At 42.0% G+C, this 18,455-nt stretch overlaps 1 protein-coding gene across 6 annotated transcripts in view; it reads right to left on the reverse strand.

The window, feature by feature from the left end:
* LOC117960495 (transcription factor COE3) overlaps positions 1-18,455 on the reverse strand; it is a 67,219-nt gene that overhangs the window by 47,964 nt on the left and 800 nt on the right. For all 6 annotated transcript variants that reach the window (XM_034898435.1, XM_034898432.1, XM_034898434.1 and 3 more), the window contains exons 2-6: positions 18,122-18,278; positions 17,764-17,827; positions 17,408-17,463; positions 15,462-15,535; positions 13,668-13,736 (exon numbers count right to left, since the gene is read on the reverse strand). In XM_034898435.1, coding sequence (XP_034754326.1) covers positions 13,668-13,736; positions 15,462-15,535; positions 17,408-17,463; positions 17,764-17,827; positions 18,122-18,278 — 420 coding nt within the window. The remainder of the gene's footprint in view (positions 1-13,667; positions 13,737-15,461; positions 15,536-17,407; positions 17,464-17,763; positions 17,828-18,121; positions 18,279-18,455) is intronic.

Raw genomic sequence — 18,455 nt, forward strand, 5'->3', positions numbered from 1 at the left:
TAATGACTACAGAAAAAAAAGCAAAACAAACACAAAAACAATAACATTTGGCGTGTGGGGCTCTGCTACCATCTAATGAGTGTTTTTAAAAACTAAAATATTATGCCAGCTGATATACTGTAGGATGTGTGGGATGTGTTTGGATTACATCAGCTGTACTACACAATGCTCCCCTTAATAATAACAAAATGGCAATCTCACGGTGACTGCCCTACACATGCCAGTAACGATTGCAGAAACAAGGCGGCGAACAGAGAAGTGCCACTCTTGTGTCTTTTCTTCTAACAAGGTATCACTACTCTTTGAATCAAATCGGCACTGTGCGTGGGTGTGTGTGCATGTGTGTGTGTGAGCGTATTAATGTCACAGTGCACGCACTAGTGTGCGGGTGTGTGTGTGTGTGTGTGAGGGCAGCTTAACGAGGGTGGTTCATTTGACAGGCAATTAGTTTGCGGAGCTGCTATTGACAGCCCCTGTGCTTGTGTTTGTTCAACAGCTCTGGGTGAGTTCCACGCTCCCTGGGCTACGTGACAAAGCACCTCCGACAGGGAGCTCCTGATCTCCACCGAGGCTCGGAGGCTTGCACTGTGAGGGGGGTGGATATGTGTGACAGCCTAGCAGAGAGAAGAGAGGAGAGAGAGGCGGAGTGATACAAAACCCACAAGGGTCTATTAGGGGGTTGTTGCAAGTTAATGTAGCTACAACACACTTTTTGTGTCGTATTTTGAAAGGCCTGAGCAATGATGTTGTCATTTGTTGTTTGATTGCGGGGATAGCGGAGGGTAATCTTAGGAGACACACAGGCTCTCACACTACATGCGCACACATAAAAATGCAGAAAGAGAGGAGACAAGGAGGTGGGGGAAAGCTAGAGGGAGATGGAGTAGAGGAAAAATATAACAAGATCCAAACACTCTTTTATCCTCGAAAATCCCATATTCTAATGCAAGGGCCCATCCCTTTTTTAGTTGCAACCATTTCGTTTGTAGAGCCAAGCTCCAATCAATATCGTTATTTTCCCAGAGGATCGAAGCGCCTTCACCGAGTTAATGGGGGATTGAGGTGGTAAACGTTTACCCTCTCACTGTCAGCAGAGCAGTGGTCCATAGTGGGCCCAGATGACAGCACTGGCCCCACTGTGGACACACTATGTGGAGATGTCCTGTGGGTAGACAGGCTGCATGGACTGTCAACCGCCTGCCATGCCCTAGATGGCCTAACATAGCCACTTGAGTTAGAGCAGCAGCATGGGCTTTGACTTCTGCAAGAGCTAACAGAAACAAACTGGCCAGTGCTGGCAGCAGCATTACTGCACTGCTTGACATTGTTATTGTTGATACAAGAAAAACTGGAAATAGACTTGATTTTTCCTGTGTTATTTTAAGAGAAAAATTCAACAAGATGCAGAAGTAAATCTGAAATGTGAAATAACTTGCTGCATTAACAAAAACATTATTTCGGTCAATGCTAGCCGTCTACAACTATGGATCAGCTGTTCAGTCGGATTTTGGAGAAATGAAGACTAATCTGCAGCTGGCAACAGCAAAGCAAATTCTCTCGTATAGCAGCATATGCTAAATAGCTCTTCAAGCGTGCAGATGCATTGCTGTAAAATACTTCTCCTGTCTGCATATCTGCATCTCCCAGATGGGTCCCAAGCTGTGCCAAACTGCATCTCATCAACGGCTGTGAACTATGGCATCACATGACCGCAGAAGATATGTGGAGTCCTATTCTGTTTTGCCTTGGCACAACATGGTCAAGCGATGCATCATCAGGAAGCCCACACTTAGTCAAAATGGAGGCAACTAACTGGGGAAGAAGACAGGAAGACAGGAGAGAGATGGCCTTTTCTGCTCAATGTGTTGAAAGTTCTGTTCAATAAAAAGGAGAAAGAACAAGTCTTTTCTCCGATATCTTTGGAAAAAGGACTAATCAGCAGAGTTTGAGTTGATTTTGGTTTGCATAAGGGTGTGACAGAGCAATGAGAGATTTCATGGGACTTGGACGCATGATTCATTGAGTTATTGGTTTCCGCCCTGTTTTAATCGCTGGCGGGCCTGAGCCAAAAAATCTCGGAGGATTCCTGAGAGCTCTTTTCTCCAGCATTCAGCAGAATGGAATTTGGTCTACAAGTGCCTAACGTCATTCGAGGCGTCCTTCACAGTTTCGGGGGCCCTAATTTAAACCACATGGAGGCCAGCGTCCGGTTACGGACCTCTGCAACAAAACAAAAAAGACACATTCCCATTGGCTGCTTCAAGATGGGAAATGGGGTGTCTTGATGGAAAAAGATAACAAACACATCTAAGTAGGAGTCACAACATAGCAAACGCACAAACACACATTCACATGAATAAATATACATACACATACACAGGGACATATACAAATATACATGCATATACACAAATACACAGAGATTGAAACATGCACTTATGGCCTGCAAAAGCTGTTTGCTTGACATGATGGAAGAATGAGCAGAAGGCTCTGTAATATTGCTCCTATTCTTCATTGACAAGCATATATATTTTTTGCTGTTCCCAACTGACTTTGGAGCGCTGAACTCCATTTATGAATTATCTGACATATTTCCTGCTATTTTTTTGACAGCAGTACTCAGAGGAAATTTCAAGGCACCTTTCTCCTGACAAGTAGAAATATCAATATTTGAATAAATTGCAGATTTGGATCTCCTCACATGGATGCTCTCCAGCAAGTGTGTGTGTCTGTGTGTGTGTGTCTGTGTGCGTGTATACGGCTGTATGAATGTTTGTCTGTCTGTGTATGTTTTTGCACGTGCATGTGTTTGTGTGTGTGTGTGTGTGTGAGTGAGTGAAGGGAATGGGAAGGGGTTTGTTTCATTCTGTTACCACGGTTTTATCCCCCTGAGCCCGCAGGCAGAAATCTGTATGCAGCATTTCATTAGGAAGGAGCTCGACTGAGTGACATGTGAAGCACACCTCGCCGTCGACCTGATGAAGTTTACTTCTCTCAAACGGCAAAAAGCCACTTTGTAGACTAGCCCTTTTTTCCACAGAGGAAGAGAGGGGGTGATGGCTGAGCACCAATAAAAGGATCATGAATGTTGTTTCACAGAATGACAGGCCTATCTGTACACAAATATTTCTTTTTCTAGAGAAATGTAAGCTTCAGAGCTTTTTTCCTCTTCTCTTTTGAAAGTAGATTCAAATTGATAGAACTGACAGTCTTCAAAATATGATCACCTAAATTCTGAGTCTTGTCAAAAACATCTAACAAGACGCACAAAAGGGAGAATAAAAAACTGATTGTTGTTATCTTACAAAAGTGGCAATTGTTGTGTGAGGAAAGTAGCATCTCACCCAGTGAACTAAATAAATTACAAACAAATACACTATTGTCCTACAACCTTGATGAATACTCCATGTCTGTATAAGAGGTCAATGTCAAGCATCCATAACACTCAGCGCTGTCATCTTAAAGCTCCTGGTGTTACGTATGAGAGACTTCTGCCTATCTGTCTCACTCTGTTTAGCTGCAGTAGCTGCCATTCTGTCTGCATGTCTGCCGCTGTCGCTGATAGATCACTCTCCTGCCCACCCCTTCAACCTACCCCCTCCCCTCCACACGGCACAATCATTTCAAGGAGCCTGAGAAATGGCTTAGCCATGTGAGGTTGCTCAGGTACCAATAGGCTGTGACCCTTTGACCTGCGAGTCCACCTTCATGACCTAAACGTCCTACTTTTCCCCTCTCCAACAGAAAACAAAAACAAATCTTATCATGTACCTCCGCATCTCAAAGAAAAAAGAAAGCCCTTATATCAATGTGGTGCTTTGACAATCATCTATCCACATGACCTGTGATTTCTCCGACAGGGTCTGCTTGACACTTACAACAGAGAGATGACGGCGTGCAGGTTGTCCATCTCTCGCCTCGACTGCCCTTATCTCCTCTCCTCTCCATCTCTCTCCTCACTCCTCCTTGTGTGCACAACTTAATAAGCAAGCAAGGGGTAGATTCCCATTATGGAAACCCTGGAAAATGGCCCGGACATTTTCCCCCATATCTGGGATCTCCATCTGGAGAAGGCACTCTCGCTCTCACTGCCCCCCTCGTCCAATCTCTCTGTGTGTTCTGGTGAGGTTATGCTGCAGAGATGGCTTTCACTCTCCACTAGCTACAATGAGATTGGCCCACCAGGTTGACTCTATTCGAATCGACAACCTATTTCAATAACGTAACAAAACAGAACAGAGTGGTGATGTTGAATAAAACATTTTTGAGGAGTGCCCAGGGGGCAAGATGGAGGTCTCAAAAATCTAAATCTGTAAGACTTTGGAAACACTTTAGCAGAAACATAGATGAATCTACACATAACATAATCTATTACATATTGATTTAGTAATGCATGTAATTTGGTTTGTTCCCCCATTTGTGTGTTGCGTTCAACTGCATGTCGGTGTCACTGCTCTCACATCAGTTAGAGCTGCTTCATAACTAGAGTATATGGTTAACAGACTAATAAAGATTACACTGAGATCAGCAATTCACTAATCCCTGGCGTTATTAGTAAAAACAAAGCCTACAGCTTTACGCCATCCACATCATCACATCTGAGTGCCTATGCACGTGCATAAGGTCCGAACATAATATGGTGTGACTTAAACTATACAATGAGAAGAGAAAATAAATATGCTAAGAGCAGCAGGGGTGGAACGGGCCAGGCCTCTGCGGACCTATGTCATCACTCCCTCTGGTCTCTGCTGTGCTCCCCACCCGAGCGAAAGACTCAATGATTACGGAGGCTCAGCTTCCCTCTAAGAAAGCAAACCGGAGCTGCAGTCCAAACAAGGCCGAGCCGGCAGCGAGGGAGCACTGCTGCACCAGGCAGCTCGGGTTTACCGTCGCCTCCGACCTGGCTGGCCCCCGGGCTTGCATTAGTCCCACAGCCTAGCCTCTCTAGGACAAACAAACAACCACCACTTACACAGTCAGGGACAAGCAGTGAGGCAGGGAGAGCTGGTGCCACCAGCACTGTGTGGAGGGGAACCTGACCCAATTGGATTTGCTTTATCACCCCATATAATGATTTCCAGACTGGCCTGTTCCAGTGGTAGAAAATAAAAATTACAAAAAAAAAATCTGCCTGCCATTCTGAGTTTGGCCCAAAATGGGCAGCTCCCCCAAAACAGATGGGGAGGCATCTCAAAAATGTTCTCTGCCTCTGGGGACATGTGGTTTTCCCCATCATTATATAACTGTAAACTCCTGGATGTCAGAGATTGGGGATAATAACTTTCAGATGTTGGCAGCCCGAGCCAATGCTGGGACCTGCTGGATGGGAACGGTTATTTGGCAGAGGGGAGGAAGTCCGAGAGATTAGGACTAAGATGTGACAGGGAGAAAAGTGGATCTGGACTGGAGCTGAGTGGGTTGCTTAAGTCTGTTCCAGTGTGTTCGGCATTGTACTGGGCCCTAATGATGGCCGTGTGGGAGGTAGAGGCCCGGCATGTGTGTGCGTTTGCGGGCGGGGTGGAGAATGAGACAAATTAATATCAAAACCACAGGAAATCATGTCATCCTGTTAACACGCCGAAATCAAGCTAAAGTGCTCGGGCTTGATCCACCACTTTTAGCATTCCGTTTCAATTTTCAGATAGATTTGATATGACAGTTTTAGCACTCCCCATTGCAGTGCAGATGTGCCACTAATTCAGAAACAGACACACCTCCTTCAATAAATGAGTCCTTATAGAAGTGTCATCCCGTTAAACCATTTTTATTGGTTTGGCTCACATGGAAGGAGAGGGTCATTGTTCACTGTAGACATGGTTGCTTGTTGCCGGTGTGGTCAAGGTTTGTTCACTTAACTCAAACTCCACTAATGAAAATAAAACATTTCTTCACATTTTTATGTATTCCAGCTGGTCACCGCATGGAAAAAGCAATATTCTGTGTTTCTTCTTTTTAAACATTTTCCCCCTTTGCTTTAAAGTATTGATCGCAGTGCTGAACAAGCAGAGGAGTGTTTTTTATTGTAAATCAATACTGATTGATCGGCTGCCTGGGTGTTGAATATGGATCAATATCGCACCAGGCTGTGGAGGAGATCTGATTTCAATTGGCAAGAGAAGCCCACAGCAGGTTTCCATCAAGCGGTAATTCAAGACATGGGAACATAAGTCAGATGGATTGATATAGACTAGCCAGGACCTTTCTTGCCACTGAACCAGCTGAAGGAAATTTCTGTCATATATCATTAACGCAGTTGGGGCAGGCAGTAAAAAAAGAGGGGTAGCCGAGTACCTTAGTGACCCTATACGAGGAGCACACTGGTCAAACATTAAATACGTACTCCGATATTAGCATGAATGTTGTATTTTTTTAATAAAGAAACTCAAGTCAAACACTTAAATAGACGCTAGAGCCCTACTCTATTTGCACACACACACACACACATACCACAGTGTGGTCATGTTCTGTGGAACTTCTGGTACTGATTACGCAGAGGTCAGCTTGAGATTCATACTGTAAGCTGTTATTAATTTACTGAACAAATGTCCTGGAGAAAACTGGTGAATGGTGAAATATTTTCATTGCACTTATCATACAGTAATTTTTTATTAAACCTGCACATTTGTTTAATTTAAGCACCGTAGCAGAATACATAATATAATTTAACAGCACACATGTGTGGCCAAAGTGCATCGAGCATGTGTGTTTAAAAATCAGGTCACCTCGTTCATTCATCACTTGTTTGGGATTCCTGAAGAGAGGGGCACTGTTCCAAATGACAGCATTGTAAAACAATAAAAACAGCGCTATAGTTAGAAATAACTTGTCACTTTTAATAAATGACACTGGTTCAGGGCTCTTTCTCTGGGGCTTCTCCTCCGATATATCCCAGGCACCCCTGGGGCCAACAGAGCAGCCAGCGGACCAGCTCGTTTCCCCGAGGTAACTGATGACCCTATCCCTGAATTTCCCCCATCTTTGTCCTGTGACCTCACACCAGCGGGAGCAGGACCATGTCCGATGAAATCTTCAGACTGCTTCCCATCCTAATCTTGCCTGTGTCACACTACAAATTGCTACATTCAGAAAATGGAAATAGATTGAGGTGGAGATGGAGGGAGGGACTGACAGAGGTAGGGAAAAAGGGGAGAATGGGAGGGGAGGGGGAGCGGAGGAGTGTGCATCGACAACCAGTCCCCTAAGAAAAATACTTGGTGAAAGAACGACTCGGGAGATCCCGACAAGGAATCACATCTCAGCGAACATATTGATCTGATTTACAAAACCTCCACTCTAATGCGAAACAAATGGCGTGGGCGTGAACTGGTACTTAACCATAAAACCCCAGCATTACTCCGTCTCCGATGAAATACCACATATATCCCTCACCAGGGCCTAATGTGCTGTTTTACGGCCAGATACGACTGAGGTTGACCCAACAGTTTGTTTGACAATTAGGGGAAACCTAATAAGGATTGAATGGGAGTGAGAACATGCCAAGAGAAAGAAAGGAGACCCTTTTTCAAATGAAAAAATTGTTAAAAAAAACACTGGTCTGAGTGACCTAAATGTGATTCACAGAATCAGGAGCTGTTTGACAAAGCTCTTGTGTCATTAATGCTTTAGGAAACCAAACGTCTTCAAAACAGCTACAAAGTTTAATTATAAAGGAGAGCTGCTAAATATTTGAGAAAGAGTGGCATGTTTTTTTTTTTACTTCAGATTAAATTTTTAATAATGTAAGATTTTCACCATGGTGGCTTATTGCAGCAATGTGTCGAGGAGCAGTGAATAAATCTTAATAGATTTTGATGATGTTTTCTTTCATAATAGCAAAGTAAATCACTTCCATTGCTCCACACCCAGATTTAATTCACATTAACGCAGCGCTAAACCGAGACAGTCAATGCAACTAAAGATAGTAAACTTTACCAACATATCCACCAAAAACTTCTTTCTATCTTTTATAAGCTTTTTGGAATTCTCTTTACTGTGTGTGTGTGTGTGTGTGTGTGTGTGTGTGTGTGTGTGTGTGTGTGGGTGTGTGTGTGTGTGTGTGTGTGTGTGTACTGTATATGCAACGTCCAGTGTTGCTCTTGGCCCAGCATTCATCCCATCACCCCAGCTTTGGCCTTGTTTCTGTCAGCAGTGAACCAGGGGAGTAAAGAGTGGGGGGAGAGGAGAGCAAGAGAAGGAGAAGAGGAGAAGGAAAGAGAAGGGGGTGGTGAAGGGGGGAGGGGTTGTCTCCACGGACAGATGGACTGCTCTTTCTCAACACATGTGGAACCATGTTTCGTCTTTCACTGCCGTCAAGCTGGAGCCGAATCCGTCGCTCTGTTGGCCCGCGCCACTCTTTCGTACGACACACCTCTCTCTTTAGCACAGCACACACACACAAGTGCGCAAACACACCCGTGCATGCAAGCGTGTGCACGCGCAGGAACACACAGAAAACACACGCACGCACACACACACACACACCACACAAACATCTCAGTCTTTCTCTGCACACATGTTAAAGTCATCACCCCAGCTCAGCGCTAGTAAAACACAACACCCCCGGCTTCTCTGCTGTTGTCAAGTCTTGCCATTAGCTGATGCCACTGGGGAATCCTACCCTAGTGAGGTGGGTCTCCCATGGGAACGTCAGGCACCACGTTACGTTCAGCCGCCACTCATGTGAACCCAAACATGTGAGCATAATTTGGAAAATATCATTTATACTGTGCGTCTTTGTACGTGTCTTGACATTTACAAACTGCGATAAAACCGACATGAGGGAGGAGGGAATAGAAAACAGGTCGAGAATAATTTGAGCTAATGTTTTGCTTAGTGAACAGCATTACCCAATCCTAGATGTTGGAGAACTGGGAAGGACGTTTTGGCTCTGGGGCTGCAGAAAGGGTCTGGGTTTCATTTTTCAGCAAGTGCATGCCAAAGGAAAGCTGCCAAGTACAGCTTTCGCTCTCAACACTTCCTGCTCTTCCTACTCTGGCTCGGGAGGAGACAGGCTTCACTCAAACATCACGTCGACTTAGGCAGGGGTGAGCAGTTTATTCTCCAATTTCTCAATGGGCGTCAAAAACTCACATCTGTCAGATGAATTACATCAAACCCAACCATAAATAAAACGCTGAGATGGATATATTGTTAAGCCAAGGTGTGCTGGTGTTTGCATGTTTGTGTGTGTGTGTGTGTGTGTGTGTGTGTGTGTGTGTGTGTGTGTGTGTGTGTGTGTGTGTGTGTGTGTGTGTGTGTGTGTGTGTGTGTGTGTGTGTGTGTAAACATAGTAAAAGAGCATTTCCTACACAAATTAACAGCTTTAAATGACTTCCTGTGGAAGCCTAAAAAAAGCATTGCAGTGCAAGTCCCACGGCTCAACGGTATAATGTAAAAAATCCAAAAGGAACACCTGCAGCAATCAACTCTATCACAACAACAGTGACCCCATCCACTGCATCATTTTCATTATGGATGGTGGGAGCACAATGCTAGATTAACACTACCTACCGAGTACCATCTTAATTGCCTCTCTGCAGATGCAGTGAAAACATGTCATTTAGGTACTTTATAAACAGACTTCTCTATGCAGGTTATCAAGACCGCCACTCAGGGAAAACACACCCTCTTTTCCAATGCTGATGTGCAATTAAAATGGTTTTAGAAATCCTCTTTGACAGTCCAGGGCTTAGCCAAAAATGTAAATGACATTAAAGGAGACAATGAATTTAATTTTGTTTAATGTCCCCTTTCGCTGATTCTCATTTACATCACATTTCCACATAAAGGGCTGACCTTATAAATACTGGCATTTGTTCAGCTTTTGGAGGTAATCACGGTTTTGCAAAAACCAGATGGGAGCACACAAATTTTCCGATTTGTTTCTTAGAAGGCCGAGGGAACCACATGTGAGACGTTCTTAGGCTGCGGGTCTTTTGTTTCTGGTAAACAACTTGACAACAAGTCAAGTGCTCTCTGGGAAATGACCTCGTAGGTGTTCCGCAAAGAAACGATAACGCAAAGTCATTTAGAAAATACAGGCTCACTAATGAGGGACATAACAGAAAGCTAAGCAAAATTTACATTAGGCCAAAATTTAATCGCATTAACACACGAACAGGTGTGGTGAGGCCTTTATAAATGAGCTAAATGAATAAAAGCCTCCCACAGCACAACCATGTGTGCTGACCAAAAAAAAAAAGACAAGGGGGAGAAATAAGGGGGAAAAAAAACAGTCAATGTCATGAATAATTCAGTGGCTTGGCTGCACTCCAAAGGTCAGTGCTCTTTGACCTTTGTGACAGGAAGTGAAAGGTAGTGCCGTAGCCGCTGGAATAAATGGAGCTGACATGTTTAGATCTGGTCCAGAGTCCGTTTGTGAATGGCAGCGTAAATTGACACAAGATGTTAAACTGTATAAACATACATTCAATTTAAAATTCATATACGGGAAGAATACACATTGATAACACATTCTCTCTCTATTGGTCTCGATTCTACTTGCATAAATTTCTCTGGGTTTTCAGAGTAAAATGTGACCTTTGAACCCTGACACGCAAAATGAGTCATTTTCTATCCTCTTTCAACAACATGTGCTGTCTTATTACAAAATCCATGTGTAAGCCTGAACAATGTATCTAATCTTTCACACAAGCAAAGACAAAGTCAATATGCAAGAGAGTGAAGACAGATACCAGACCAGGATAGTCATCGCAAATTGAGTTATGTTTGGCTATACACTACATGCACTGTAAATGGGAAAACCATCTAATCAGATATTGGGTACCTCATCACTATAATTCTAAAGACTCAAATTACCGACTGCATAAACCTACACCCCCACTTACTTTAAGGCACCATTAACTTATAAATGTGACATCTGTAGCACTGCTGGATTTATTAAGGGGAGAGATGATTATACCGAACTGCAAAGCGATGCGGTCATAGCAAAAGTGCTTCAATTAGTCACAAAATAAATGTGCAGTTTTTTGTATTTAATGTAAGCACCAACTGACTTTGAAATGTTTTCTTCAAAAAGTGCACGCGCACTATTGAAACACAATAGACTTTTTTTTGTAGAACAAAATATGTACTGACTTTCCCAAACGATGTTTGATATGACACATATATACCAACCCAAATGCAACAAAAATAGGACTTTTCTTCATCCAAAATGAAGTATAAATAATGCAAGGGCATCAAATGTAAGTGCTGAAATATTTAAAGACCAAGCAGCGCTGAAACTTTGTGACAGCTGTTGGGCCTATATCTAACCAACCTTTTTTTTTAGAGAATCCTTCCTCTTCAAAAATCTGAGTGAAAATCTGTATCAAAACTCTGAGAGAAAATAGGGTAAACAGATGTCTGGCTTGACCGCAGGAAAATAGGACACATTTGGAATGATAAGTTTCCCAAACTCCGTTGGATATGCCAGATCCATGGGAACGCCAGTTAATGTCTTGCTAGATGCCAGCTAGCTGTGTGCGCTTTCCCCTCTTACCATCTGGGAAAATGTTACAGCGAATGAACGCCATCAATGATTCACTCCAAATCTGTTTCTTAAGGTTCGGCCATGCTACTGTTTCTCTAGGAAATGTGGCAGTGCTAGCTGGTTTTCATACTGTAATCGGAGACAGATGAGACATGCCTGATTCAACAATCAAACCTCTCCTCTAGGTTTATGTCACTCAACTATGTTCTACTCAATTGGAAATAATCAGTTTCTGCCAGCAGCGACCGCAACACAGGTGCCTGTAATGATGTGCATGAGAAAATGACGGATGTAACAGAAATGGCTGTAAAACATGGAAGCTTTAACTAAAAGCTTACCCATATGCACAGCCGGAAAAGTCAAGGAATTGTGGTAAATAGTCTTGCGTAGCAAGCCTACAGTGTGCTCTGGCCATGTCCGTAACTCTCACTAAACCATGCAACCTTTCACAAGCACCCCTCTCCCTCAGTCACTGGGAACCTGTGTGGGTCTGTTGGGGTGAGCTGACGGGCTCATAGTTACGACATGGAGACAATGGGAGGGTCTAATGAGGAACATATGCTTTTGTGTTTCAACAGAGCCGCTCATTGTGCAAGGAAAAGGATACTCTACTCCTATTCAGACTCGTCACAATGAAAATCCGAGCCCTCCCAGAGCCAGTTGAGCTTACAATATCCATCCGCTTCTTTTTTCCCTGTTCTTTTTTTCCCACCCCTCTTTCTTGACTTTAATTCTCCATGCATTCATTTTGCTTATTGTACTTATGTTACATGTTTTGTCCAGCAGATTGAAGAACAATGGTGTGTGAAACTCTAAGCAATAAAAGGCAGCCGAGCGACACAAAGCAAACATGAAAGCGAGCGGAAATGAAGCAAAGTAGATGTTTCAAGTTATATGTTAATGTACGCAGTATTGTCCCTTCACTTACAAATGCACTTGAGTAATAAATTAAGCGGTCTGCTTGGTCCCAAATACAGCAAATAATTTTTCTTGTATGCACTGTGACTGTCAAGCGTTAAAGCATAGACAACATACAAGCTGCATGCATGCATATGAGGATGGCCATTCTCGTGGAGTGTTGGTGTTGTGTTTGTCTCCTAGTCTGTGTGTGTGTGTGTGTTTGTGTGTGTGTGTGTGTGTGTGTGTGTGTGTGTGTGTGTGTGTGTGTGTGTATCTACGTGTGTCTGTGTGAATTTGAGTTCAGACAGCAGTAGCTCTGGTAATCCATCCAGGCTCCCAGGGCAGCCAGCTCCTACTTCCTGATGCATGAGAAGCCGCTGGAGTGGAGTGGCAGCAACAACTGCTCAGCCCTATTTGATTACTAATAAGAGAGTTGTCCCCTCTGTCAGATACCAGGCATTCTCCACTAAGCAAACAGTGATTCCGGCTAGTCAAACATTAGCATTGCTGTCTCTCCCTACTACGTGGTGAGAGTTACATTTAGATCGACGCTCAAACTACACCCCCTTCCTCACCCCTATATCCATCACGCACATACACACACTAAACTACCTAAACATATTCACACTGACCAGGACATATAGTTTTAAAGTGTGAGAAAAATGTCAATGTCTGAAAGAAGACCATTTATTCTCCCTCTTTAGAAGGTGATGAAGGTGATAAATGTGGCAGATGTAACTTCCCTAAAGGTGCAGATCAAAACAGCAGACATAAAATGTTTATCCCTTATAAAACGAAACTTTAATGGTGTCTAGCTCGCAGCTAACTTGAGAAGGAAACAGTCAATGAAAAAAAAAAAAAAAAACTATTGACAGTGTAAGCATCACTGTCGCAAACAAAGAAGGGAAGCCAGCCAAATAAATGTGAAGTTGCCTAAGCTAATTAGGTGTATTCCCAGCATGATCCTCTAGTGATTGAACCACCTGTGATTGAACAAACCCTATCCAGGTGGTGACCGCCCCTCGGTGCACAGGTACCTGGGAAAGACGCCCCTCAGCCACTCACAGAATCACCCAGTTCCCACACTGTGGGCTATAAGATGCAAGTCAGCCCAACTGGGCCGTTTGGCACACCGGGAGGGAACTCATTTGTTCACAAGCTCATCCATGTGCCTGCTCATCCTCTCAGTCACTCATCCATTTAGTCACTCAGGCACTCACTCATTGACTTACTCGTTCCCCGTTCACAAACACAGAAGAAGCTGCACACAGCCTACCTGTCGATGATCACAGGGTCTGATGGAGTCTCGTTCCTGTTTCCACAGCTTTTCTTGTCACAGCATCGGCTGTTGGAACATAGACAGTGGGTTACAGAACAAGCAACGCTTTGCTAAATAAATAAAAATAAATAAATAATGCACACAAAACTACATACATTTATTAAGTGCCCTAGAGTGGTTTTGATATTAGGGGGAAACGCCATGAGATTTCTTTCACTCAATCTATCCATTCCATTGATGCTGATGGCTGATAAAAATGGTGAAAACAACATGTTGTGTTGTTTGGCTTAGTGTTGGAGGGGAGGGGAGTGGGGATTGGGCCAGGAGGCAGGGGAGTCACTTTTCACAGCTTCAGCTTTTGTTTACCTCTAATTGCCAAGCTGCTATTTCTGAGGGAGATGCAAGGTGCCACCCTCAACCAATATTTCTGCAGGGCATTTATCAATTATGGCCTCAAAAGCACTAATCTATCTTCCACCACATGTTTCAGCCACCCCCCCCCCCCCAGCCTATAGCTAGCCCGCCTTTCACTTCTTTGATTGAGACTTGAATCAAAACTGCAAAAAATAAACAAATACATCATCTCAGCTTCAATTTGAAATGAAAACATATAAACATATGTGAATAAGATTGATTTATGCCATATGGTGCAGAAAGAAAAACAAAGATATTGTGCAAAGCTACTGTCAGCCAACCATACGTTATTTAAATTTGTCTGATTTACATGACTTTCTAGCAGCAGTAATAAAGATGTGTTTTTATAGCTAAGGCACTGCAGTGTATTAGAGCAAAAATGTATAATTCAAAAACAATATGTAATACATGCCTGAAGAATAAGATAGGATATCAAAAGATTATTCTTATTACAACTGTTCTTATTATGTATATCTTCTTATCTGATAATAGGCAGCAGTTAAAGTAGTTCTTTATTCAGCAGCAAAACGCACTTCCTCTTGGCAAAAAAAATATTACCTCTAGAGCACGAGCATATTCAACGTGTCACAAATAAGTGATGGATGCATGTATAAATTGAGTGTGAGTGATGAGTTTATGCATGGAAAAAGACAAATCATTCTCAGCTCTCATGCTGCACTTGCTCTCAACCAGTAACTTGAACAATGCACCAGTGCAACAAAGGAGAGGTTAACCGACAGTATCTGAATTCAATGTTCACAAAGCTCATGCTGAGCTCAACAATAACAACAAAAGACATTTTTCCTGTTAGTATCAATGACACCGCTGAATAGCAGCGCAATATGAGAGGTTGAGATTTATGTGGTTAAATGACGCTAAAAGGCTCGCTGATCATTGTTGACAGGTGGGATCAACAGAGAACTGACTCTGTGCTAAACAGAAGAAGAAAAAACTGATACATGGCATGCAAAGTCTATGCATAACTTAACAGAAAACTCATTGTCTCCGGCAAGCGTAAATGATGACATACAATTCTTAATATAAAAATATAAAAAATAAATAAGCTAAAAATTAAAAGGATAACTTATGTTCTGTTTCACTGACTGTTTATTATACATTCAATTTCCCTTCACTTAAAAAGACAGTCAATTCATTCTCACTGTCATATTCCTATTCATATCAAAGTTGAATCACATCATATCAAAGTTAGAAATGACAGCAGCTTTCTCTCTCTGTTGCTAAAGGACCACAGGACAGTTTGGATTGCTGCATCACATCATGAGTGTCAACACTTATTGAAGGGGACTGAATTACTTTTTTGCCTGGATCTGCAAAATGGACTGAGCAACCCAAAAAAAAAAAAAAAAAATTGCTTACCTGCACATAATTTCATGGGTAAGAAGAACTCTGCACATTTCTGGATTCTTGTCTTGGCCCTCATAAATTATGGCCTTTGAAAGGAAATGAGATGGAAATAAATTGAAAACACAGTCATATCTCAAACACATATTAATTCACATACATTCACAAATAATTACACTAACATATCAGCTATTTTTGCACACAATTAAATAAATCAGGGCATGAATACACATGACCCCGGGACAACAGAATATATTAGAAGAGTGCAAAGGCTAAGTAAGAAACACGTTTAAAATTACCACAGCAATGTCCCAGTGTTATAAATTATAATAATTCATATAAACATCAATGGCATCTACCTAAATAAAAAGATTACAAAAATGACTATGGCTAATAATAATAATACCAACAACAGTATGTCTAGTTTCATAATAAAAACATCTAATTATAAAATAAATGGTAATGATACGATGATAACAATATTATATTGTGTGTTTTTTTTAATTAATCTAGATATTATCCTGTGGCTCAGAGAGACAGACAGAGAAAGAGAGAAAGACAGAGAGATTTTCATAAGGAGAGATCCAATAGAAGTGTCATCAATATGCTTATAATCTGGGGATATTTGGGGGAAAGTGTTAATGGGCAATCTGTTGTTTATTTTGAGCCGCTAACAATGATCTTTCTGTGGATAAAAAGCGGTGTCTGGCGGTACGGTTGAGTAATTTTTGAGCATTGGCTGAAACAGATGGCGTGGAGCTATCAGTTCTGCCGCTCTTCTCTCCCTCCCTCGATCCCTCCCTCCTTCCATTTCTAAGGATAGACACTTCACTCCCTCGTATTGAAAAGGCACCAAGTGTAAACGCAGGCAAAACAACACTTTATTGACCACCTACTGAAACAAAATGACATAAATACAATCAAATACGTAGCGGGATATTTATTTAATGTTTTATAGGAGTTGATCATTTTTTAGGATGTTTTTTTTTTTTTTTTTTTTTTTGGCACGCGTGAGGCCAATATGAGAAAGTGACTTTGAAAAAGTGACACATCTGAACCAGGTCGCATCACTCGCTCGCTTTTTAAAAGCTGTCCTACTTGACCTGATGTGTTTTCCTTCTTTTTCTTTTTTTTTTATTCTGGGAACCGGGCGATTATCTATATTGGTTTGATTTATGTCGCTGTTTGCAGCTGTAGAAACAGAAATCCATAAATTGCTTGTTCTGCGCCATTGACTCGGATCATTCGCACAGGAATGTTGTCTGTGACCAGTGGCTCAGGCTTCACGGCTCTATCCACAAGGCTCTATAACTAAACCCTCTATTTCCTAACCAAACACGAGGCAGAGAGCTGAAATAACGACGTCTGATTTTATTCCCCAAATTATAATTACCTTTACAAATCTTGGCGTTGGCTTCATATGAGCATTCAGAATTATTAATAACATTTTGTGCGATGCTCTCTGGGTTTAAGGTCACTTAAATGTTTTTGAGGAAGATAAGTGAAATGCACCTCAGCAAAAATATTAGTAGTAGACCTAGTTAATATTTTTTAAATATAACACTTGATGCATTTTTTTTTTTATATGTTTAGAGCGTCACCTCTGGCTCTTTGCAGGAAAGTTAAATCAGATCACAGGAGCAGACGTAGGTGTTTAAATGTTAATGTGAGCCCACTAAAGAAGCCTAACTAAATTGACTTAAGAGTCTTGCAATATGATATGGCCAAACGTAAACAGTTAAAATGGAAGCTGTCTCTTCTTGTTACACCGGTAATTTGATTTTATTTCGGGCCACAACTTCCATTTTGCAGGCAGATTTTTTTCTTTCTTTTGAAACCGTGTGGTGCATGCCTCTCAGGGGTGACGATTTGCACGGCGTGTTAAGGTTTTGCAAAAGTGAACCATGGCTGTGAGCAGGGTTTGCACCGCGTGCGCAGAAACAAGTGTAACAGCAGCTTACCTGCTTCGTCATGGAATCGATTAACCGTATGTAAAGATCCTGTTCTGTTCTGACGCCTGGGGAGAGAAAAACAAGACCACTTGTGAGTTTTGATGAATTGTGGGCAATAAATTTAAAAAAAAGAAAAAGAAAAAAGAAAGTCCTTCAAAAAATTGTAACAAAAATAACTTGCAATGACAAAATATAAATAGTTCACACCGTGAGTACATTAATGCAATTATCTGACTGCTTTTATTAGTATTATTGCTATAATCCTTATTAGCCTGGGAGGCTTTATGTGGCTTCATGCAGACAGGTAAACTCATGCTTGATATATTTTAACGTGTTTGCTAAATATTAAAGACAGTTTAACTCACCATTGCTGTACAATAACTGTAGTTTATAATGAATCCCATTGTTAGTTTTTTCACTGGTTGGTTCCTGCAGAAGACAACAGTTTGTGAAAATCGACATCAACAGAACAGCTGTCCATTATCACCAGCACATGTCTGTGTTGACATAAATATGTAGCCTACATAGTTGCTGTGCAAAAGAAGAGAAATAGCTTTAGTTGTTAAAACGACTCTCTGTCATCAACGAATTGAGTTTAAAAAAAAAATCAATATTACACGTGACTTCCCCTTAGTAACCCATTGCCATTTCAGAGAACATAATTTCGATACATGTGCTGATTATGTACAGGGGTGCACGAATTTTCTAAAATACACCGCTTACTTTTTCTTTCTCCACAAAGTCCACAAAAGCTGTCCTTTCGATCTCCACGGGCTGACCCTGCCTGTCATACAGCGCCAGGACGAAATGGAAAAAATTGGATTTTCTGAGGTTGGAAGGGGGCTGCTTTTCATAATGTGCCCGTGCCAAGCCGACACCACTGCGGGGAGAAAACAAGAGACCATCTCGGTTAAGCACCGGACACCGGGGATACTACTAGATGATGGAGAAGCTGATGGAAACATTGGAGATGCAGAAGCACGCTTAAGTACGGGGGAGATTTCTTGATTTGTCACAATAATGGGTAATCTGATGTAATGAAAGAAGGAAAAGCCGA

The sequence above is a fragment of the Etheostoma cragini genome, chromosome 17 (genome assembly GCF_013103735.1).
Source record: "Etheostoma cragini isolate CJK2018 chromosome 17, CSU_Ecrag_1.0, whole genome shotgun sequence".
Classification (NCBI taxonomy): Eukaryota; Metazoa; Chordata; class Actinopteri; order Perciformes; family Percidae; genus Etheostoma; species Etheostoma cragini.